The sequence below is a fragment of the Suricata suricatta genome, chromosome 1 (assembly GCF_006229205.1).
Source record: "Suricata suricatta isolate VVHF042 chromosome 1, meerkat_22Aug2017_6uvM2_HiC, whole genome shotgun sequence".
Classification (NCBI taxonomy): domain Eukaryota; kingdom Metazoa; phylum Chordata; class Mammalia; order Carnivora; family Herpestidae; genus Suricata; species Suricata suricatta.
The window spans coordinates 79,169,740-79,195,666 of NC_043700.1; the positions used below are offsets into that span (position 1 = coordinate 79,169,740).

Consider the following 25,927-nt stretch of genomic DNA (forward strand, 5'->3'; position numbering starts at 1 on the left):
GATTCATAAGAAGTTGTTGCATGATCTTTGTCTTATGTATTAGGCTTTATTCTCTGTGAAATTGAATTTATTTTTAAGTTTTGAATGGGTATATATGCCTAAAATTGGACCATATTAGTAATGTTTGTAGGCATCTTCAGTCCTCTCCACTTACCCAAAAGTACACACTCACCATCCCCTCAGGATTGACATTTATTTTATTAATTATTCACTGTTAGTGTGCCGAGTTGTTAGTTTGTTAGGATTTATCCACATTGCCTTATTTAGGTCTCCTTTTCAATTTGTAAGATAACTTTTCAAGATTAGAGGTTGAGTTTTTGGTGAAGAAGTATAGTGAAATCAGCAAAGTTCTTGTATCTAAGTCCCACATGCATGGTAGTCTTTCACAGATATTGCCCCATTTATGCTAATGAATTGCCATAGGTTCTTGATAGAATGTGGTTTAATGAATATGTGTCTGTTCTTATTAGAACAGACATCTAAGTTTAAATAAAGAAATAGAAAGCATTATCTTAATTCAAAATAGTATTTTTAAGTTAAAGAATTTGGTCTAATTGATAGAACAATGGCCCTTTAACCCAACCTTCATTCCTGGTTGTATCCTGAGGAGCCAATACATATTTATCTACAACTTTATTATAATATTTTTTTAAATATTCAAGGTGCTTTAGGAATTAAATTTTATCAGATCTTTAAAAACTGGCTGAGTTATAAATGAAGCTGTTTTGTTAAAACAAAAAAGTCTAAGGCTATGGATTTGTGAAATTAGAGACTAAATCATTATTCTGAGCCAAACTTGATTGCCACTATCTTTTTAAATAACATTTGGCAAAAATTTAAAGATTTTTTTATACATTTTAATTCAGGTGGTAACTTGACTTAAAACAACCTTGATTTTTTCCTATTCATTCTTGGTCATATATACCAGGCTAAATATCAGAATGAATTTGAAACTATTTGAGGCTGTCTGAATAACAGGGCATTAAATCCTGGAGAAACTGTCTTTCTCCCATGTTGATTTTCATGATTTTACTGTTACTTTCATTTCCCTTTGAGCTTTAGCTCTTTAGAATTATTATTCATTCTTTTCACCATAGATGCTGATCATTAACCAATTAAAACTTTTTTTTTTAACCAATTAAAACTTTATCAGGCAGAGAAGCAAGACTCTATGGGTAATGATGAGGTTGGAAACTCCCTTGTACTACTTGTGGCTTATATAGGAAGAAGAGTGCCATGCCAAATTATCTTTCTGTTCTCATGAATAATGTTCTAACAAGGATGGATGGAGAGATAAGCATAAAGGGTAGATCTGATGGAAGGAATGATAGTATTTTTCACCTAATGTCTTGACAAGATGCTATCTGCTCTTGCTGCTAAATTAGATTTTAAATTAGATTTTGCTAAAATTTTGTTTTACAGAATGACCTAGGAGAGAATATACCTCTAAGGATTTAGAAGTCCCTCTTGTAATCATAAAATAATTGCATACAGAATACCACTTAACTTAGAGTTTATGATGTGTAAATTGGGTGGATAGATCTTGAAAATAAAGGTGAGATAGGCAGGAAGTTATAGTTTCTACCTACCTTTAATTCTTAGCTTATACTGAACTCTGAAATAACTAAGATTTTTGCTGTTGCGATTTCCTAAATGCAGAATTTCAGAGGATATCAGGCCTCGTGTGAAGATACATCTATATTAAACTGGGAATCATTGGCAGTGACATTTGGACGTGAAAATTTAGAAGATTAAACAACTGTGAAGGTTGATCATGGAAATCAAAGAGGAAGGAGCATCAGAAGAAGGCCAGCACTTTCTCCCCGCACCTCAGGCGAATGACACAGGGGACTTCCAGTTCACAAGTAAGATTGTGTGTCCCCCACTCTGTAATTCTCTGAAAATGTAAATTGAGTCAACTAGGCATTCATGCATATGTATTTACAGAAACTGGGTTCTAACGAATGGACTGTAATTATTATTTTTTTTGTTTGCACTATTTATTTTGTTATAGTGAGTCTGTGATGTGATTCTGATCTTTTATCTTGAGTGAGATAGATGATAGTCTATGAAATGGTTAAATATCAAATAGTAGAATCAAAGTTCTTGAATGTGTATTAAGACACTAATGAATTTTTAAGTACACCTTCTCTGTGGCATTTATGTAATCTCATGTGGAATTCTTTTTTTGGAATATAGAAATTAAAGGCATTTAAGTTGAAAGCATTAGGACATAATGGTTACCCTAGACAAGTAGATTGTCACTGCTATACTCAAGAGCACTAAGTCACATAAACAGAGCATAGAGATTTGGCCAAGATTTACATTTGGACATTAGAATTGGGTTTTTTTTGTGTGTGTGTGCTACTCAAGTAATTAAAATCATTGGAAGAATTGTATGTTTTCTACCATGCTTTAAATTCTAGAGTTTAGGTTTTATTGTTTAGCATGAATTGTATCTTTTCAAAAGATTCCTGTTGGCCATTTATTTATCACTTTCAAATATATGCTAACTTAAATGAGAGGATTTACTTTGTTCTATAAAGATAATCTTTAAAGGGTAGCCTGGGTGGCTTAGTCAGTTACCCATCTTACTCTTGATTTTTGGCTCAGGTCATGATATCAAGGTTCATTAGGTTTGATCTCCACATTGGGCTCAGTGCTGACAGAGTGGAGCCCGCCTGGCGTTCTCTCTCCCTCTGTTTCTCTGCTCCTCTCCCACTGGTGCATGTGCATGCTCTCTCTCACAAATGAATAATAAACATTAAAAAAATAAAAATAATCTATAGAAAACAGTATTGGTTGGATATGTTTTCTAAGAAATTTGGTTGTCAAGGCTTATAGCAGTTACTAATAATCTTAAAAAAATCTACATTATTTGAAATGAACAGAGATCTACCTAATGATTGCCATTCTCATCTCTCTTGAAAATCTGTTATTTTTAACCATAGTTTTATGAAATGTCAACAGGAGAAAAAATAAATGGCTACTGTGCAAAAAAAAAAAAAAGCTAACCCTGTAAATAAGAAACAAATACCTTTTATACAAAGAAATGGTTCTAAGAATTTTAGTGACCCAGTATTAGTAAATTTAAATTGTATTTGGTAAATGTACCAGTAGAAATGTATAAGAACATGCTTTTTGTAATATTCTTACATTAATTACCAAATAGTTTACTTTTTCATTAATTTTAGTTTTGCTTCTCTGACCACCCATGAGTTGTAATAAGTGGTATCCAAGCCCTCATCCACTCTTGTTTAGGAAGACCCCGAGCTGTGCGTGGTCATAGGGTATCCATGTTATCACATTTTACCACATTATGACTTACCACGGTCTGATCTTGCTACCTTCTTACCATTACATGTTCCCATCTCTTTAGTTTTGTTCTCAGACATTCCCTCCACTTCACTCTAAGCCATGTTATTAGATTTCCTAAAAATCACGAAAAAAGGAAAGGGAACATTTATCAGAACATTGATTTGAGCTATCTCTAAGTTGGCAGAATAACCACCACCATAATATCCTTCATAACCTTGCTAGGGAGTCCTCTTTCATTAGTAATTTACTGTTTATAGCAGGGTAGAATGGTTTAAAGAAAAATCTAAATATGAGAGTACTTTGGTGAGATCATCTTTTGAAGGTTTTGCCTCTGTCTACATTCATCTAAAAGAAACTAAAAGTGGAAAAATACATTTTCTATTTGCAAAACTTACAAAAACATATTTTCTGAGTTTCTTTAGAGCCTTAAAGATAAGGAGATCAGTCAAGTCTTTAGTTACATTTAGTTCTGCTGCAAATATTATGTCCTGCCCTGAGAACTGATGGCTTATAAGTCTGGAAAACTAACTGAGTGAATTTGTTTTGTCAAATAATATATTTATACCTCCTTGGTAGGGTGAAATGCAGTAATATGTATTGACATATCCTTGATAATGAGTTAAATATCTGCAATCTGATTTCTTACTGATTATTTATAGGTATTCAGAAGACTCCAAATGAACCACAGTTGGAATTCATCCTTGGTAAGGGATTCCATCTTATACTTGACATAATAGTAACTTTTATATACAGAGTATAATCTTAGGTTGCTTATACCATTATATCATTGCTTATATCATTATATAACTTACAAACTTTTATAAACATTGTTCTATAAAAAATTTCATTCTTTAAGGCATTACTTTGAGGTAAATAAAGGATTAAAAGTATACTTATCATGATGAACACTGCGAAATGCTATTACATTGTTGAATTATCATAGTCTACATGTGAAACTAATGCATTGTTCTTGTACTTCAGTTTAAAAAATAATAACAAAGCTGACAGAATAGAATTAATTCTATATGGTGTTACTTTCCCCAGTTTATAACTAAAGAATCTGAGCTTATGGTCCTGAAAGATTTTGAAAGCTCACTGATATCTTTATATTTTATTTGTAATGAGGTTTTATAGAATCATATACACATGTATTCAACTTCATATACAGAGACCAGATAGATAAACCTTTGAATATTAATATACATGTTTTATTAAGTTACGGACAAATTGAAATCTATACATTTATTATCTACAGTAGTTTTTAGTGGTTTGAAGTCTCAATTATTCCAGGATTACACATTTTTATTATATAATGAAATTGGTTTCAAATTTATATCCTTTGCTCAAAATAGTACATTTTGAAGTGTAACTTACTGAGATAATAATTGTATATAATTTTTAAAATTTTGTTTTTTTCTCTTTAATAGAGTTTATTTTTAGAGCATTTTAGGTTCATACCAAAATTGAACACAAAGTACAGACTTTTCCCATATATCCTCTGGCCCCATAAACGTACAGCCTCCCCATTTTCAATATCCCCTGCCACAGTGATACATTTGTTACAGTTGTTGAACTTATGTTGATAAATCATTCTAAGCACATAGTTTACATTTGGGTTCATTCCTGGTGTTGTATATTCTATGAGTTTGGATAATATATAATGTCGTATCTATCATTAAAGTATCAGACATAATATCCTCATTGCCCTAAAAATCCGGTGTGCTCAGTCTATTCATCCCTCTCTCCCTTAACCTTTGGCAACTACTGGTATTTTTTTACTGTCTCCCTAGTTTTATATTTTCCAAAATGTCATATAGTTGGAATCACACAGTATGTAACCCTTTCATATTATCTTCTTTCACTTAGTAACATACATTTAAGTTTCCTCTAGGTCTTTTCATGGCTTGATGGCTAATTTTTTTTAACCCTGAATATTTTTCCAATATTTGGATATACCCCAGTTCATATGTCCAATCATCTACTAAGGGATATCTTGGTTATTTCCAAGTTTTGACAATTATGAATAAAGCTGTATGTTTTTGTGTACACATAACTTTTCAACACCTTTGGGTAAATAATGAGGGAGCATATTGTTACATGGCAAAAGTATGTTTAGTTTTATAAAAAATTGCCAAAATGTCTCATGAACTGGCTGTACTATTGTGCATTCCCACCAGCAATATCTGTCCCACATCTTTACAAGCATTTAGTTTTGTCAGTGTTCTAGATTTTGGTGTAATTCAGTTTTTAAACATTTTATTTTTGTTACAAATGTAGCTAAAAAGTGCTGTAAGTTAAGGATTCTTCTAGATTTTGTATTTTCCTAGGTATTGAGAAACAAATGTGAAAACTCAAGAAATTCTGTGTTAACACCAAAATTGCTATACTTTTGTTTTTTCTAGAGAATTCTCAGATGGTGTCAGATATAGAAATAACTTGTTTCAGAAAAGTAGCTGAGTAGCAAAAGAAGCCCAGGTACCTCTTGACTCACTGTAACTCTTGCTTTGTGAGTTTTTGTCTACTCATCTCTCATTTTAAAAGAAGAAATTCATTTTTTTATACTGTTTTAAGTAGGATTACAAAGAGTTAAGATTTGTTAAATAACTCAGTGTGTTTAGTTATTTATTATTTTTAAAGAAGTAATGTGGAGGCTATTACTTTTTTTAAGTTTATTTTGAGAGAGAGAAGGTGCACTGAAGTGGGGGAGGGACAGAGAGAGAGAGAAGGTGAGAGAGACAATCCCAAGCAGGCTCTGCAGTGTCAGCTCAGAGCCCAATGTGGGCCTTGAACGCACAGACTGCAAGATCATGACCTGAGCTAAAGTTGGAAGCTAAACCGACTGAGCTGTCCAGGCACCCCTAACTTAGTGTACTTATAGACACAGATAAATCCTTCTTATTTTCATCCTGGAGAACAATGTGAAATCTGAAGGAGGCAGAGACAATTGTAGGAAAGGCTGTTAGTCAAACACGGAGGGCACCTTTCAAGAGACAGGTGGGCCTGAGCCAAATATGTATCTTCCATTTCAAGTAAAGTTATCTCCTTGTTCAAAGACCTAGGTATATTTTTTTGTTTTGAAAGCCCAATCGAATTCAGTAGCAATGTTGTCCTCACCTATATTTCTGGTTTTGAATTATAGATCTAAGAGATGAGCAGCTGTGAGTTTTTATTCAAATTAATATTCTTCCCATTTAAAAAAACTTCAATTTTTTTCATATTTATTTAAAAGACACATTAGATTTCTTAACAACAGATAATTTGATCTTATCATGTGGCAAAAAAATACCTTACGAGTAAACAAGGTTATTGAGAATCTTTAGAAAATTGTGTTGTTGATCCTGGAAGATATATTCCCCAAACTATTTGTTATGCTTCTGAGCACATTAAAATCCTCAATTGTACTATTAAAAACAAATAAAGAAAAAACTTTAAAACTCCTCTTTCAAGGACATTACAGTTAGATCCATGTAAGGTTACTGTATATTTTTGACTATGTTTTGTTTTTCTAATCCCACAAATACTTTAAGACTTCACCTCCTAACTAGTTAACTTCATAATTAATGAAAGAATAATCATTTCCTAAATATTTTTATCAATATATAAGAATGCATATTTGTTTAATTAAAAAGCAAGGCATCTTAATACTAAAACATTGTTTGAAAAAAAGAAATAAAGTAGGAAGCTTTTATTCCACCTAAGTTTTCAATAAAATTTTTGATATTTGACTTCTGATTCTTTGCCAAAGTATTCAAATAAGTTGAAGATTTCAATGCTCTTGCTTTTAAATTGGGAAAATAGCTACACCAATTTTGCTAGGTGTCATATTGCTTTGTATAAGTTATTTTCCCTTGAGGATTGTTTCTGCCTTGTCTGTATGCCATTATAAAATCATTATATCTTGCTGAAGTTCCTCTTCACATCTTTATTCAAATAAATGAGGTAGGAGATGCTTAGTCAATTGAGCAAGCTAATTGGTTAAAAATGTCTTCATAGCACTAGATCAGCATATACTGGAAAAAATGAGTATCTCAAGACCATTACCAATGATACTTCTCGTGGTTTACTGAATCTAAATTATATAACTCGCCCTTACAAATGCAACTCTGCGTCTGCATTTTTATCATTGTTTCATTTAAGTGTGTTGATATCCTTTTTATTTCCACAAAGAGAGAAATAATAAAAAACTGATGAGAATACAGTTTTTCTTATAGTGTAATATTTTTTTTATTTTTAAAAAGTTAGCATTTAAGAAGAGAGATTATTTCTTAAAATCTGGGTGCATCTCTTTTGAAACCATTGTGGAAAATATATAGAGAAGACTAATTTGACCAAGATATAAAAGAACTTTCTACTAATCATTTCTTAAGTTTATCCTCTTAATTAGGCTTGTTATGCTCATATCCCATTTTCTAGATCCAAAGTCAATAGACTACTTATGAGTATGTTTTCATATTTTTATGGGGCCACTACATATCATAAATCCAAAACAACAGGCACTAGTGTATATTAAATACATAATGTAAGGAGAGATGGTGTGTGTGTGTGTGTGTGTGTGTGTGTGCGTGCGTGCATGCGTGTGCATGTAGTCCTTCCTTGCTTGACACTGTGAAGTTATATTCTTAAAATACTTTATACTTTGATGGCTGATACCTAATGGAAGCTAATGACCAGATATAGGGCACATTGAAAGACACATTTTAGGTGTGACAACAGCCTCAGTGTCAATTATGATGGGAATGTAAAGATATGGACGTTAGAGTGAAAGCTGTGAACATACAAATCATTCTTTCATCCATTTGTATTGGTAGCATAGCAAACTTGTAAGTAAATAATTTCAGGTAGTGTTAACTTCTATGTATACAGTAAACAAAACAACTGTATAGAACATGTCTAGAGGAGAGGCAACTGACTGGGGGGAGGAGGGACTATTTTAGATATAGAAGTCACAGAAGGCTTCTGTGTATCCAAAGGGACTTGGGATATAGAAACTCATTTGAAAAGTGTCTATACTGAATATAAGACCCAGATGACTTTCTAAGCAGGAGGGTCTGGCTATAGTAAATATTTATGCAGCAGGTAAAGGGACATAACACTGGGAATACTGGGTTTTAAGGGTAATGAATTGGGTTGCTGATTTGACCAGGGATGAAACCAAGTTATGAGTTGATCTGGTCTTGAAGTAAACAGAGCCTCAGCAGAAATGGCAGAATAATAAAGGAACACTTGTAATGCTAAGGTCAGAGTAGGACTATTGTGAGACTGAAGAAGTACTCATCCAGTAAAATCCTGGCCTCATAGCCTCTTCTAGTCTCCCTCACTCCATAGGTAATAGGATCAACCATCATGATTCGGTGCTGCCGAGCGTCAGGTGAGCAAGAGACAGAGATGGGATTCAAAGCTAACAGATTGTTAATCCTTTGCGTTTTGTGAAGCTGTTTCATCTTTTAAAGATCCATATATAAACTTAAGGGATAATTTTTTTCCAGAGATTTTTTCCTCTTGAGAGAATATGTATCAACTCTTCCCATGTAGGTTTTATTAGTGTGTAAAATAAGACTAATCCAAGGCTCAAATTATTTTTTTAATAGTTTATTACCAAGTTGGCTTCCATATAACACCCAGGCTCAAATTATTTAACACAGCCTTACTCTATTTTTTAGTTTTCTCTGAAGTTGAGAAATCTATAGCAACTGCTATAACTTCCATAGTAATATAGGGAAATTAGCATAAATAAAAATCAATAATAGGCAATGTAGAAATACATCTGTTATCTCTGCAATGTAGTCATATATCATAATACATTTTCAGACATAGTTAACTCTCTTTATGTCCATTTTGTCATCTCATTTCTTGACTTGCCTCCTAATACCTCGAATTCAGGATGGATGAAGGAAAGTGCAGGCCGTTGTATTTTATTCTCAACTCAGAGTCAATCAGCATGTGTAGTTTAATATTTATAGTAAAACATATAGTCTTAATGGAATACTATACAGTCATAAAAATCATTTGTTAAAAGGATATTTCATCAAACAAGGGCATATAAATCCTACCAAAACAGAATAACAAACTACATAAACAACATGACTCTTACTGATTTAAACTCTCTTTGTATTATGAAAGAATAACATTGGAGAATAAGTATGAGTAGCTTTAATTGTGGTTATGATAAATTAGTAGGATTTTATTTCTTTTGTTATACTTTATACTTTCTTATAGCTAAATCTATTCAATGTACCCATATAAATGTCACAATCAGGTGTTGTCATTTTTTAAAATGAATAACCTGAATAAGCTAAACAAGAAAAGGGGCATATCTGAAGTGGTAGCAATCTGCTCTTTGCCTTCAAAATTAGCTCATAGTATAATGAGAGAGGTCAAACTAAGACTCCTGAAATTACTAAAAGACCTTTAAAAGCTTAGCAATTTTGGGGGGCACTGGGTGGCTCTGTTAGTTAAGCATCTGACTTCTGCTCAGATCATGATCTTGTGGTCCATGAATTCAAGCCCTGCTTTGGGGTCTGTGCTGACAAGTCACATCCTGGATCCTGCTTGATATTCTTTATCTCCCTCTCTCTCTGCTCCTTCCCTGCTCATACTTTATCTCAAAAATAAGATAAACATTAAAAAATAAAGCTTAGTGATTTTTCAGGATCTCTACAAATATAAGAGATTGCATAAAGGATCAAATGAGAGCAGGGAGTAGTAGTCAAAAAAGACTTTCCAAGGAAGACTAAGTAAATTCAATTTTTGAAGGAAGAAAATAGGATTAAGAATAGGAAGAGGAAAGGAGACCAGGAGAGCATCATAAGCATACAGTTGGTGCTTGGAACAAGATAAAGGCTTTAACTCCAGAAAATCACACATAAAAAGCATTTAATAAGTACTCATTTGTTGTTAGATCCCAAGCTCCATATAGAAAAGCCAGCCATCTTGTCTTTCTAGAAGAGAAAATGGAGAATCTGTTCTCAAACTGGGTTCTCCATCCCGCTAATTTTTGGTCCTTTGGAATAGCGGTGTGGATAGAAAAAACAGTGATTCCAAGTGTTTTAACTTCACATTCACTCTGGAAGCCATACCAGTTCTGCCATATGTAATGTGACTAAATAGACAAATTAAAGTTTACCACTTGTAGAAACTATTTTTTCTTTGGTAATAGAGGATTAAAATAAAAACAGTTTTGTGGATGTGCAACCCACTATACTGTGATGTGTACCATTCTAGAATTCAGTAATTAAAATTCAGTTTTATGACAAGATTACGTTATGGCACATCAAGATGTCCTTAGGTAGGTTACTTCAAATAGTGGAGTGGTTTTCAAAAAGGTCATCCTATTTAGTTGTTAAGAGTTTTTCCAGGAGGGTGTTGATTCTAAGTACTTTGTTCTTCTATTCAATCATATTAAGTTATGTGTACAGATTTTGGATTTTATATCTAAAACCATTATATTTCTTTTTTTATGGTTGTATTTTATCTTTTTTAAAATTTTATTTAGTGACTATACAGTGCACTACTGGTTTGAGGAGTAGAATTCAGAGATTCCTCACTTACATACAACACTCAGACAGAACCACTATATTTCTAATAGCCTGGTTAGCAAAAGCAAAAAGCAAACAGCAAACAAAAAACACAAAGTCATATAAATTATGTGATCAGTTTTCTGTGTTCAGAATTTGAAATGTGTATGAAAATGTGCTCAGACTGACAAGCTGCACAAAAAACAGTCTCATCTTTTTATAGACACGGCTTTTATAGCTTGCTAGGGCCTTCATTAACCTGCATTTATGAATTGCTATAAATCAGGAATTGTTTCATATGTTTCTCTAAAAGAAAAAAAGTATTAGAAGGCCAAACTTGCCAATTCTCCCCTGTGTTCACACTTCTATATTCCTGCTGGTCTTTGTTCCATAAATGATTATAACATTCTCTTTTTTATAATTTCTTAAATTTTTATGTTTATTTACTATTGATACAGAGAGAAACAGAGCATGAGTGGGGGAGGGACAGAGAGAGGGGCAGAGAGGGAGGGAGACGCAGAATCTGAAACACACTCCAGGCTTAGAGGTATCTGCACAGAGCCCGACACGGGGCTCGAACCCACAAACCATGAGATATGACCTGGGCCAAAGTCAGGTGCTTAGCTGACTGAGCCACCCAGGCGCCCCATAATGCTCTCTTTTTTAAAGCTTCAGTGGAAAAATGGAAGGTTTTAGTCTATTTTCTTTAGCATTTTTTACCCTCTATGTGGTATGCTGCTCTAGCTAAAGGGAATGCCAAGCACAAAGGTATATTCTTTGCATTTAACATATTGATAAAAATATTCCATCTTATAAGCTGTGAGATAATCTTCAAGCAAAAAAAGAAGCACATGCTAAGAATTAGTTAAGGCTGGTGCTCATTCTTTTTTGTTGCTTCATTAAACATATATCACCATTATCTTTATTCTTCAAGGTGATATTTCCCTTAAAAAACATTGCTTTCCACTGAACAATAATTTGGGGGTACCTTCTGAAGACAAGGCATTATGCAAAGTGCTGGGATCACAGTAGTAGCCCAGCGGTAGGTATACCATTTTTTGAGAATCCATACTATGAAGTGTACTTACCTCTTTACAAACAGAATGCCATGTTTTCCTCACCACAACTCTACAAGGTAACACTAAAAATAACAAACATTTATCTGTTTACCATTCTTTGTCCTAAGTCATTTATGTAAATTAATTACTTTCATTTTCACAATTTATTTATTTAAAATGTTTATCTATTTATTTTGAGAGCAGAGAGAGAGAGTAAGCAGTGTAGGTGCAGAGAAAGAGGGAGAGAGGGAGAGAATCCCAAGCAGGCTCTGTGCTGTCAGTGCAGAGCCCGGTGGATGCATGGCTCAATCTTATAAACTGTGAGGTTATGACCTAAGCTGAAATCAAGAGTTGGATACTCAACTGACTGAGCCAACCAGGAATTCCCATTTTCAGAAAATAATTATGAAATAATTGCTCTTTTATTAGTCATTTTGTTTCACAGGAAAAGAAACTTAGACATGAACAGGTAAAGTAATGGGCCCAAGATTTGAACCCAGGAGTCTGAGTGCAGAACTTGCTTACCCACATTATGTTCACTTAAGAGATAAAAACAATTTTAAATTTCCAATGTCAACTTCCCAAAGATCTTATGGAAATTGAGTGACAGTGTCAGGATCCAAGTTGAGTATTGTGTGAATCTGAAGCTTCTGCTTTTTATCATCATGCTGTATTTTTTTCTTATTAATTCCTACTTCCCCAAAATTTCTAGGAGGTGGTGAAGACAAACAGCTATGTGCCAGTCTAACTACGATAAGGGCAAAATAAAGGCACACACCAACAACTATGGAAATACTAAGCAAACAATAATTAAATATAACTCTGGCATCAGAAACAACATACCAAAGGAAGTGGCATTTGGACCAGACCTGGAAGCAGGAGCAGGATTTCAGTTGGTTTAGAAGGAACACAAGAGACAATTCAGGCAAAGGGAGTAGCAAATTTCATGAAAGGAAATCCTAGAGCTCATTTTTCAAGGTGATGCACTTAATGCTCATTTACATATCCCTCTTTATTACTTATAATCCCACATCATAAATAAATTAAGGCTCTAGAAATTCTCTTGCAGTATTTTACAATCATTGCACACATATTTGGAACTTGTTTTAAAATTCCAGATGAACACAGTTATGAAACATTGTCTATTGCTAGCAAATTGCATTTGGGTATCAAGAATCATTGAGCCTTAGTGGCTTTAGGGTTATGCTAGATGAAACCAAAGAAGTCTTAGCCATGCTGAGCTGGACACAGTGGACTCTGTGGCCATCCTGTGCTCCTGACAACTGCCTATCTATGCAGAATTTGCCTACCTGAGGACCTTCCCTTTTTTTAAGCTATTGCAATTTTGACAGCATCAGGTAACTAGCAATACTTTTGAGAAGACCTTTTCAGAAACATAGAAACAAAAATAATTGACAACTAAGAGAAGTTGATTTGCATTTCAGTCTCAGGTTTCAGTCTACAGTTTGAGTGAAGAGTCAATATCTCACCAGTTAAGAGATGGGAGTGTGAAGCCAATTGTGAGCATTTGAGTCCTATCATTATTACCATCTAGCCACTAGACCTTAGAAAAATTGCATGGTGTCTCTGAATCTCTGTTTTCTTATCTGTAAAATGGGAGGGGTATCAGTATCTACCTTATAAGTTTTTTGTTAGGATTAAATAAGTTAATGTTTTAATGTACATAAAGCACTTATGCTAGTATCTGACATACATTTACTGATTGGTTAAGCTTTATTACCTTGAATATATCTCTGGGTGAATCACTTTCTGATAGTCAACAAGTTCTTTCTTGGGCAGCGGGTCTTAACACTACCTTTTTGTGCATCATAATTGCTATCACTTATGGAACTCCTTTTAGGTGCCAGGCATTAGCCTGCATACTTTTCTTTAAAAATGTTTTTTGATATTTATTTATTTTTGAGAGAGAGACACACCGAGCTCAAGCAGGGGAAGGGCAGAGAAAGAAGGAGACACAGAGTCGGAAGCAGGCTCCAGGCTCTGAGCTGTCAGCAAAAAGGGCAATGGGAGGTTCAAACTCAAGAACCACAAGATCATGACCTGAGCTGAAGTCAGATGCTTAGCCAACTGAGCCACCCAGGTGCCCCTGCACACTTTTCATTTTTTGTCTTTGCTTCTACAACTGACCCATTAGATGCTTCCCACTGTTAATGTTTCACAGATGAATTCAGTCACTTGCCCAAGGGCATAAGGCTAGGAAGTGGAGGAATATAGATTGTACCTCCAAAGGCCATGTTCTTTGTGGTTGACTATTAAAAGTGCAGGAATGGGAAATAGAAGACAATAAAAGGTAATCTAAGATCTGCATTACGTTTTTGTACTGCTGAAATAGAGATTTAACAGAAACGAGAGAAAATGAACTAATCAGAGCTTCTTAACACGCCGTCATGTGAGTAGTGCTTTCTAGAGTCTCAAGATTTAATGTGTGCGTCAGTTAGAATGTAGCCTGTTCTTACTGACGCTGGTCTACATTCTAATTTGGCGCTCTTGAGGAAGTTGAGATATGTAACAACAGTAATAAATGAGAAATAAACTTCTCTTCCTACTTCCTATCTGCAGCCACCGTATCATTTAACTGGATTGTATTGTGACAAAGTAGATCTATGCTTCTTGTCACATTTCTTTCTGAGCCATATACCATGGGGGCTCTCAGGTAAAGGAGGTCTTCAATCAGGCCAAATCAGATTGTTCCACATAGGTTTTGCAAACTGTTTGTTAAATTAGAGGGGTTTTAAAATATATATATTTACTTTCTACCTTCTTTACTTGTATCTTTTTTCCATGAGCAACATACCTCATCTAGTTTGTTACTCTTTCTGTGTGATTTACCTAATTACTTTCTTCCCTCTCTTGTCTAATTATTGAGAGCGGCTGGTCACTGGAACAGGTCTACCTTAGCAGCATCTGTTGCTGCTTAATGGGTAATTGGAGAATCAGGACCACCTAAGGGCTTTGTTCATTAGGTGGTTTTGCTTTGCATAAAGTCGAAAGCCTCCGAGGTTGTGAGGGAGCAAGATCCCCTGATGCTGCTGTCTTTGGGGCTGAAATTTATCAGTCAGCCTTCTTGTGGAGCAGATGGTATCCAAATGTACCCCAGGCCACCTGGGAGCTGTGCCATGGGGAAGAAAAGAGACCTAGTAGAGTGGAAAGCAGGATTAAAGAGAAGTTCCTTCATGTTTCCACTGTACAAAACAGTCTTTTCCCAAATGCTTCTAACTCGGGCTTTGACCTTTTGAAGTTGGCAAAAGTGGTGCTATGCCCATTTTACAATGGAGGAAACGGACTCTCAGAGGCATTAAGTGACTTGCCTACAGTCATATACCTGGTATGAGAAAGCCCAAAGCTTTTCAAGTGCTTTGCCACTTATTCTCATATTACTTCTACTTTATGAGGACAAGAGATTATTCTTGGCTGTTATCTGTAGCTGTAAGGTCTCAGAAGTCAACGTAAACAGAAAAGGTCTCCTCAGGTCAAAACTTGTCCAAATTCAGAATATCAGTTTTATCCCCAATATTCAGCTACTCTAAATAATTTCAAAGTTCATGGCTTTAAACAACATTTTAGGTTTTTGTTTTCAAAACTTTTAATTCTTACCTTCACTTTTCCATGGAGCTCTCTATTCCCATTTTCAGCTGGCTGGTAGATATCTCCACTTGCTCATCTAAGAGGTATAACTTGATTTTTTTATTCCTGTGCCTCCCAAAATATTATTCCCTCCATGATGGCCATCTCCATAAAAATTATCACCATCTATTCAGTTATGCAAATCCCCAAATATAACTTTCTTAATTCCTTTTTACTCTAAATCCATCATCAAGTCCTATAATTTCTATGTTTAAAATATTTACTAAATTTGACCAACCCTCTCCTTCGCCCCTGCTGCTGTTCAATTCTAAGCAGTTATCAGCTCTTGTGGGGCCGGTTAGGGGACTCCTCATGGGAAGGTGGTATCTGCTCTTGCCCTTGCATAGTTCCCTCCTGATAGAAGAGCCAGAATAATCTTTCTAAAATATCAATGTAATTTCTTTACTTCCCTAGTTAAAATCCTCCAATGGCTTCCATTTCACTTAGAATAAAATGGAAATATCTCACCACTTTCTACAAGGATCTGGAGGAGTAGGCCATTCTCACCATATTTATGCTTATCCTCTAGCTCATTCTTTGTTAGCTTCGGTCTTCTTTTTTGCTTCTCAAACAAGCCAAAGAGTTGGATCTTTGCATTTGTTGTTCCCCCTAAACTGGCTCCTTGGTATGTTTTAGGTCACAGCTCAAATGTCACCTCATCAGAGAATCTTTTCATGATCTCCCCACACATTTCTCAACATTCAATTTAACACCCTGTTTAAAATTCTCACTAAATTATTATTTTAAACTTCATGTCCCACTAGCATACAAACTTCATAATATAGGGAACTTCTTTTCTTGTTCACTTCTGTGTAACTATCACCTAGAATCATGCTGGGCACATCTTGACACTCAATAAATATCCATGAACTGAATGCATGCATGAGTGCCATTGCTTTTTTCCTCTCCTATATCTTCATAACATAAATGTATATATTTAGATATGTCCTTGAAATGTTCTATAATTATTGCTAACACAATTATTGTAAAAAGATATTCATTTTAAAATTATAAATAAATATAATATTTAATCATTGGTGTTTTGTTATTAGAAAATTTTATATTAGGAAGGATAGGGCCTCACTGCCCTTGGAGTTCTTCTAGGAAAAACTGACAGGAAGAATCAGTCATAGGCTGAGCTGAACAAGGGCATTCTGTAACTAGACTATATAGCTGGTAATTGCTTACCTGTTTAGAATTTCATGTCTAAAATTCTTCATAAACACACTTCATGATTCTAGTATTATGACAGCATCATAAAACAAGCAATCTTCATAAAGCTTATTTATTTATTTTGAGAGAGATAGAGAGTGAAAGTGCACGCATGAGTGAAGGAGAGGCAGAGAGAGAGGGAGAGAGGGAATCCCAAGCAGGCGAGGTACTGTTTACACACAGCTTGAGATGGGGCTTGAACCATGAGATCATGACCTGAGCCAAGATCAAGAGTTCGATGCTTAGCCAACTGAGCCACCCAGGTGCCCCAAAGAAAGCAATCTTCTTATAAAGATGCTCTTAAGAGCATATGTAAACAAATAACAGGAAGCTTAACAGACAGTTAGCATAGTAGAAATGGACTGGAATGGGTCCAGAGATTTGAGCTTATGTTTCAGCCTATACCATGGAATCCTGAGAGGATGCAAGGGGCAGAGTTTGAGAGCATGGGCTGGGCTGCCATCCTGAGAGCATCTGAATCCTGATTCTGCTACTGGCTGCCTGTGTGACTCTGAACAATTCATCTTTATTGGGGAGTTTTGTGGATTAAGCTGAGGTAGTGTACTTAAAGCACCAAGAATGCTGCTACACGTGTAAGTGATCACTTAATGGTATTAATCTATTTATTGTCTTTGGTTAATCCCTTGCCCTCTCTAAAACTCTGATTCTTTATGTATAAATTGTGGGTTATAATTCTTATTTCACAGGGTATTTGAACAAGTATATATGAAAGTGAGAAATATGTTATTAATACATTCTTAGAAATTCATTTTTCCCCCCACATATTTAATTGGATCTTCACAAACCCTCAATGACTCTCCCCATTTCAGGATGAGGATATGGAGACTCCATAACAAATCCATAACCGAGTCAGGATTGGGATCCATGAATGGGAACCTTGAAGGAGACCCTAAAACAGAAGATGTCTCATGTTTTTTTCTGACTTAGTGTACCATGTGCCCTGGAAGAGGAGAGAAGGTGGTTCTTTTTCAATTTGGGTAGTGTAACTACTTCTTTGTTCTGAAACTGCCTTTATAGCTAGGGCCCTGAAGCACTCCATTTAGCTAGCAGGAGCTCTGCTGAGCTTTAGGTTTGAGCTGTTCTTCCTGGAGATCCCGTTTTTCTAAGAACTATGCTTTTGGTTTCCTTCAAACTCTGATTCTCCTAGAACTACTGTCTGTTATTTTCAAACTGTCTGAACTGTGCTTTTTCCACGTGGGGCTGAACTTGGGGATTTTGCTCTGAATAATTAGACCCTTCTTGCCCTCAAGCTATCCCACATTTGCTTTCTCACCTACACACTCACTTGTCTCCTTTCTCTTGTTCTGTCTCCTGGATCGCTAGTCATTTCTAGTTTTAGCTTATCTGTATCTGTTTTATTTCCTGTGAGTCAACCATCTTGTGATGAGAGAATTGACACCCCTAAAGCTGCATATTCAACACAAATATTGCAATTTTCTTTTGTCTACAGGAAAATCACACATATGATCGACTCAAGAGAGTCAAGAAAAATGGGGAGTTATATCTTCAAGCTTTTCAATACTATCTTCTCCCAAATTATGTTCTACATGAAGACAGTGAAAGGAGAAGCTATCCCCTCAAAACCATCTCTTCCTCCCATTCTCCCTTTCCCCTCTTATTTTCTATTTATGTAAGGCTTTGATTTAATACTTTTAATCTACTTGTAAAACATTTGGCTTTAAAGGGATAGCAATTTCATTTAAAAAACTATTAATTCCACATAGAGATCCTAAGTGCAATACATTTATAAAAATTTATATTACTGAAATTTTTTTAAAGTACCTTAATTTAAGCACCACCTTTTAAAATTTAAACCTTTAGGTGTAATATGTACAATGCAATTCTTCTAAAATGTTTTGGTTTGGGAAACCATGTCTAAAAATTGCCTCATTCAGGATTTGGTGAAAGTCAGACCATGAGTCAATCAATGTGTTGTGCAGAGACCTCCAGATTGAACAACTGCTTTCCAGATCGCTTGCTATTTCCTGCCCAAACAAATGGATTCTTTCAGGAGACTCTCAACCCCAAAGGCCACATTCCAGACCCCTATTTCCTTCATTTGTCCTCAGACTCCCAAATACCTCCTAGACATCAATCATTCTGAGTCTCTAGAGTTTAGCAACTCTGAGTGCACTTCTCTTAGCCATCCATCTCTGGTGACTCAGGTTCTGACTTTCCTGCCACCACTCCTGGACCTGTCTCCACCGGCCACACTGGCCTCATCTTTTGGTTCAGAGGTAAACCAGGGAAGGTAAGCAGCCCCTCCCCACTAACCTACATGCTGTTCTGGATCCACGGATGGCTTCTATGTGTGTCCTGATAGGAATCCTATTGGCTCCCATGTCAAACTGGCAGTCCTGAGATAATGCTGTCAGCTTGGTCTCTGGGCAGATAAAAAGGCTTAAGGTTGTTCTCTGTGTTATTTCCTCTAACTTTTCTGATCCTGGTTTTAACACTACAGATTTCCATTAACTGACTCACAATATTTCTTTTAGTATTCAGAGGGACCTGCTTCCATTCTTAGAATAGCGTTTTCATCCTTTCTTAAGTAGCACATATGTTCCTACTGAAAAGAGCAGCAGAAAGCTGCAAGCACTTGTTTCTGAAGTGGAATGTGGATTTGGAGCTTGCACACAAAGAGCCAAGTCTGTATACAGTGTGAGGTGACGATGCCAGGCCAGTCTGGGGTTTTCAGCGTATAGGGTGGGACATCAAGACTGGAAAAGACACCAGTACACTGTTTTTAATTCAGTTGCTTGAGGACAGAGTCTCAGTCATCTAGGTAGTATTCATGAAAACAAGACAAAATAGTATTTTCTGAGGATTGTCTGGAGAGAAGCTGAGGGAGCTGGGGACAAGCTGGAGAATAGGCATCTTTTGATACTGACAACAGTGATTTGAACCAAATTTGTTCTTTTTATATGCAAATATGCCATCTTCTGCACAGCTGGTATCTTCACTGCTCCAGAGCCCAGACAATCAGAGAGCATTTCCCGGGAGCACCATTGTTCCAGGAAGAGGTTCTTTTTTTCCCTCTCTCTCTAGATTCTTCAATGATACTTAAATTCTGAATAGGTACTGAGTGGGTAGTTTATTTTCATATGTGTAATGTTTCACACTAAGGAAGTTAATTTCATCTTTTCAGCCATTATTTAAAAAATTTTTAAAGGCCAACATGTTTATTTAACACACACAGAGGTACACATAGAATGTGGTGGCATATTTCTATATTATTTTGTTATGAGGAAAAGCAAAACATTTTATTTCAGGACCTTTTCCTCAACAATGTGAATCTACTTTTTTTGCATGAAGGAAATCAACTTAATTTATAAGTGAATCAGTTGTCATGAAATTCAGGAGCAGTGGTGTTCAAATCTCAGTGTAGCAAGAGTTCTACAGCAATGTTTCTATAACAAAATCTTTTAAATTCCCTCTTGCAGATTATTACCTATATTCCTCAGTCACTCTATCATCTGCTTCATCCCCATGGCTTTAGTCTCATCCTTTCCTCATGCTTTATTTGGATTCTATTATTGGAATACTGAGAGTCTTAAAATTCTTACAAAAGCTGTATCACCATTGATAAGGCAGAGGAACAGATAGAGCAGAATGATGTCATTGGGGAACAAATCAGACTCCTGAATACTCTCTGCAGTTGGTAAAAAAACAAATAAATAAATACTAGGCTTCATCCTTGAGCCACATGTTATGATCTACACATCCGATTAGTAAAAAGCACCAGATAAATATGGAATTTAGTGGAGCTATGAGGCAGCAACAAGCACGATGTTGTTCTGGACATGTGCTAACACAAGCGAAGTTTAGGCCCAGTGCCAATTGACACATAGTATGTAGTACATTGTGTTTCTCCCAACCCCCATTTTCTTTTCATACTTCATGTATTAAGTGAGAACACCTTAAAATTTATATGATATTAGTATTTTATTGTGGTAGCATAGGAGCAAAAAATATAGCATTATTTCAGTAGGTCTAAAAAATTCTTGCATTGGGAAGAAAGCTTTTTCTCCTGTGTGTGTATGTGTGTGTGGTGCGTGCGCACGCGTGTGCCGCATGTGCATGCGCATTGATGTGTTGGGTTTACTTCTTTATTTTTCAACCTTAAACACTGAAATGCTGTTTACCCCTGACCTTCTAACAACCTAAAATTAATACTGTTGGTTTATATCATATGGGTATATTTAATCCTCCTTGAAAAGTCAGGCCCTGATTTTCAATTCAGGAATTTTTTAAAAACACATTACCTTAAAAGACAAAGAAAAACCAAAAAAGAAAAAAAAGTGCCAACTTTTATACATTGTTTTACTTTTCCAACAAATATTGCTTGTGTTGAGAGTTATGCATGGTTTGCCTACTCTTTAGGGAAGTATGTGTTAATTAAAATCCCCCATACAAGAGTTAAAGGGGAAATAACACCTTTTTGTTTTTATCCCTATAAGGACTTAAGAATGGTTACTTAGCAGAAGAAAGAGCTGTGGAGGATTCACAGAGGGGTATTACTGACCCTTAGTTCTATGTTTTATAAGTATGCAGTGATGACTTCAATGCCCTCATCTTGCAGAATGATGGGAGAAACATATGTTAGAGGAAATGTGAGATGGTAGGAAAGAGAACAAAAAGGGGTAATAAAAATGAGAAAAATTACAGATATTAGGCTTGATTAGGTGAAAATATGCTAAAATGAACAGGGATGACAAGATGTAATGCTATAGTCAATAAATTAAAGACTCAAAGATTTTACAAAGAATATTGAATGCACATAGAGTGTATACATTAATAGCCATAAATCAGTCAGTATGATGTAGAGCCACATTTTTCTAAGAAGTAGCCTTAGGAAAATATAAGTGAATATAGAATTCCCAACTATTCAGGAAATTCTCACTCTATGGATGTTAATATGAAGCAGGGACACTGCATTCTGCCATTTTACTGCGTGCAATTGAATTATCATGGAATGTAATGCCCTGGGAATGAGGCAGTGTTGTCTTCTGAATCCACTCAAGGAGTCTGAACTGTAGTCTAAGCTTCAGAAAATTTCTTTCTTGAAATTCCAGAGAGAAGGGAATAATAAAGAACAGAAAGGAAGAAGAGACTAAAAACAGGGAAGCAAGTTACACATATTATACTGGCAAAGCAATAGAAAGAGGAGCTATCAGGCTTTTGAAGTGTACATACATTTTTTAATGTATGGTATAAATTTATATAACCTAAATTTAATCACTGGTATATAATAGGAACTGTGAAAACATATAATGCAGGACAGTAATTTTCTGGACTGGAAACATAATCTAAATTGGCACATCAGTGGATTAGTGGCATCTAATTTTCTGGAATACGAGGAGAAAGATATATATGTGACATTTTAAGAAACCTGACCAAACAAGAATTTAAGAAGTAAAAAAAATCCTGTGTTCTAGGCTTCAAGAGTCTTTCCCACAGCCTTGGGGAAGTGGCTGATTCTCTTAGCCATAGTAAGATAAGAATGGTGCTGTTGAGGGAGCCTACAAGCCAGACGGTTATTTCTCTAAAGCCCTGTTTGTACAAGGCTGTCTTCCTAGTCACGATACCCCCATCCTGTGTGCCCTGGCCTTTTTTGCCCTTGAGTGGCATGGATTTATCTCTTCCATTTTCACTATGAAGAGTCTATAGAGCGTATGAGAGATAAGATTTCAACAGAGGAAAAGGCATACTTCCAGTAGGCTATATTGGGTTCTGATTATAACATTTACTTTTAATTACAAGAAAAGGGAGACTTATTAGCATTGGCAATCTTCCTTTTTTGTTTTTTTTTCCATAATATTTTATTGTCAAATTGTTTTCCATACAACACCCAGTGCTCTTCCCCTCAAGTGCCGTCCACCATCACCACCACCTCTTTTCCCCCCTCCCCCTTCCCCCTCAACCCTCAGTTCATTCTCAGCATTCAATAGTCTCTCAAGTTCTGCATCCCTCTCTCTCCCCAACTATCTCTCCCTCCTCCGTTCCCCCTGGTCCTCCATTAGGTCTCTCTTGTTTTCCTGCTAGACCTATGAGTGCAAACATATGGTTTCTGTCCTTCTCTGCCTGGCTTACTTCGCTCAGCATGACACCCTCAAGGTCCATCCACTTTCCTACGAAGGGCCATATGTCATTCCCTCTCATTGCCATGTAGGACTCCACCATGAATATAGACCACATCTTCCTGATCCATCCGTCAGGCGATCTTCCTTTTCTGATGAAGGAAGCGTACAGAGCGGAAGAGCAAGTCTTTCCATGACCCGTTGGGACATGGCAGGTGTTAGATGATGCCTCCCTTGTGGGCCACCACTCTCTGTATAAAGGAGCACTAACCTCCCACCTAATTCCCTGCTCATAGGGTGAGCTGACTTTTCACATGTAGCTCCTCTGCCCAGAAGACCAAAAATAAGCCTTTCTGTTATTTTTGCTTCTTATTTGGAAGTTTCTAGTCATAGGTAAAATGAATAAGTGTGTGTCCACATCTGATTTTACGAAAGGAAATATATTAATGATAATATGATTTATGAAATTAACAAACAATCCAGGAAAAGGTTTTTAAACATTTTTATTTATCTATATGAAAAAAAGACATCAAAAAAATCACAGCTATACATTTAACAAAATGCTTTTACTGAAGAACCATAAGGTTATCCCAAATTAGAGCCAACCTAGACAATTTCAAGCATATAACTACCATAAGAATATTGGATAGATAAAATCCAATTTTTCATCATGCATAATTATATTCATATTATTGTTAATAATAATAATTTAGTGTGCCTAGCATTCTACATACATTGTTTCATATAATATTCATAGCAAATCTATGAAATGTGTCCTTTTAAGTCCACACCACAGATTAGAAAATACTCAAAGAAATAATTTATCCAAAGTAACATAACCCCTTAGACTAGATTCAGGTTTCAAATACAGTTTTATCTCAAGCGAAAAAGTCATTCCTCTGTGTTCTATATGGTATACTGTGTGGTTTATCCTCTAAGCCTAACATTCTTTTTGCTAATGTAAGAACAGAAAATAGAGATGTGGAAATTCTTGTCAAAGTCCCCTGCCCCCGCCTCCTTTGCTTGTGGCCATTGCTTTGTTCTGAAGGAAAGAGGATAAACTTTGTTAGATGCCAGTAACACTGAGTGGCAAGAAAAGAGATAAAATGGAGTGAAGCAAGAAAAATGACCTGACTTCAAAGAAGAAAGAGTTCTTAAGAGGAAAGGGGTAGATGCCTGAAGTGGACTGTGAATTCACACTGCCCTGTGGCTCATGCCGCTGCTCTTGAGAAAGCCTGTGGCAGGCACCTTTGCTTATTTGTGGACTCCATATCAGATGCAGGTCTTAGAACCTTACGATTTGGGCAGTGCTGTTGAATTTGAAGGCATTTGAACAAACAGTTGTGTTCTGCTTCAGATGATTATTGCTGAAACTTCTGATAGAAAGACAGTTTTAGTCTTGCAGCCAAAGTTAGCTAGAACGATGGAAAGGCTTTGTGGATTCAAGAGACTTGACATGATTTAGAAATGATGGCTGAATGAAACAAACACTGATATTTTGTAAAAACTATTTCTGGGTAGAGAAAATATTTAACTTAACAAGGACTCTGAAGACTGCCCCCTCCCTTAGCTCCTGGAACCTCAGATATTAGAATTACAGGAGTAAAAATAATTTGTGCTGTCTTAAGAATCCAGATAGTAGCTTTGAGCATCTAAACCAAAGGTTAGAAATTTCTGGTCTTTAGGCCAAATCTAGTCACAGATGTATTTGTTGTGTGATTCTTACAGCTTTAGCCTACACAGTGACTGGGATTTCAAGCTCTGGACAAAACCTCAAATGAAGCCACAGTGGGCTTTCATTTCTTTGGGCCATGAATTTAAATAGAGGTTCCCTAACACAGCATAGGCTTCCCAGTTTGCTCAGTGTCCAGCCCTCCCTTGAGATATTGATGCTCCATTTATTTTTTATCCTTACACTTTTCTACCATAGAGAGAGAGCAAGCTGTCTGACTCCTGTACAAATCGGAGCAGGGTACGCTTGTCTCATTCAAATCACTAGCAATAGAAAGTTAATCCTTCTGTTGCTAGTTACTGTGGCAAAGTTAACAGAAAAATAAAATAGTAGCTCAAGGCTATTTTACTTTTGGAGAGAAAAGGTTCAAATTATAAGCTTTTTTAAAAAAGATACTCATTACTTCTATATTGCTATATTTCCCCTTTTCGGTAAAAATAAAACCGTCTATTCAGTGGACATAAGCACATTTGAATCCCAACCTAGTAGCAGCTTGTGTATTTAAATTCTTCTGGACTTTGGGAATACTTTTAAATAGTTCAGTCCAAAACAAAACCAGTAAAAAGGAAGAAATAAAAAATATATACATGCACATATATATATGAGTGTATATATATATTAGATTGCAGAGAGACATTAATTAACTACACATTTGATTCAAGAAATTCTTAAATAAATAAAACAGAACAGCAGAAGCAAAGCTCAATGCTGTCTTTTAGTCTTATGGGTCAAGGAATGCCATGTATGCAGAGCATATTCAGGTAATGGGATGCGGCAAGTATGTCTGGAAGATTGACAAATAGAATTTTTAGGCTTCTTTATTGGCTATCAAATAATTCCTAACCAGGTTAGACTTTATAGTGACCAAATGAGTAATATCTCCATGAAGCACTCCACTCCAATCACTCATCATTTATCACCACTCCAGTGGGACAGTTTCAGGATATAGAGATGCATGGTGTGTATGGCTTTCCTGATACGAAATACGGTGATTCACCTACTGGTTTGGTATTTACCGGGAAATATTGGACCTGGCAACAGCTTTTAGGGAGCTGTCTGAATATGACTGAGTCAATAAAAAAACATTTTATAGAATGATAAGACACTAAATTTGGTAAATATTGATATTAATATTGCTAAATATTAGTATAATGATATTGGTAAATTTTACATAGAAAAGTCCATTCATTAAAAGAGGCTAAAGCCTTTCTCAACTAGAACCCAAGAGATAGGTAAACAGATGAAGAAATCAAATGTTCAAAAGTTTGTGACTTCATGTCATATAATTAGAAAACAAGGAATCTAGGAATACAGCTCAGGAATTCTGACTGGTCTCAGGGTCTTTCCGTG

The 25,927-nt window shown here is 35.7% G+C and overlaps 1 protein-coding gene across 1 annotated transcript in view; it reads left to right on the forward strand.

The window, feature by feature from the left end:
* INPP4B (inositol polyphosphate-4-phosphatase type II B) overlaps positions 1 to 25,927 on the forward strand; it is a 411,625-nt gene that overhangs the window by 35,758 nt on the left and 349,940 nt on the right. The window contains exons 3-4 of the mRNA XM_029940652.1: positions 1,660 to 1,865; positions 3,978 to 4,022. Of these exons, the coding sequence (XP_029796512.1) occupies positions 1,775 to 1,865; positions 3,978 to 4,022 (136 nt within the window). The 5' untranslated portion in view covers positions 1,660 to 1,774. The remainder of the gene's footprint in view (positions 1 to 1,659; positions 1,866 to 3,977; positions 4,023 to 25,927) is intronic.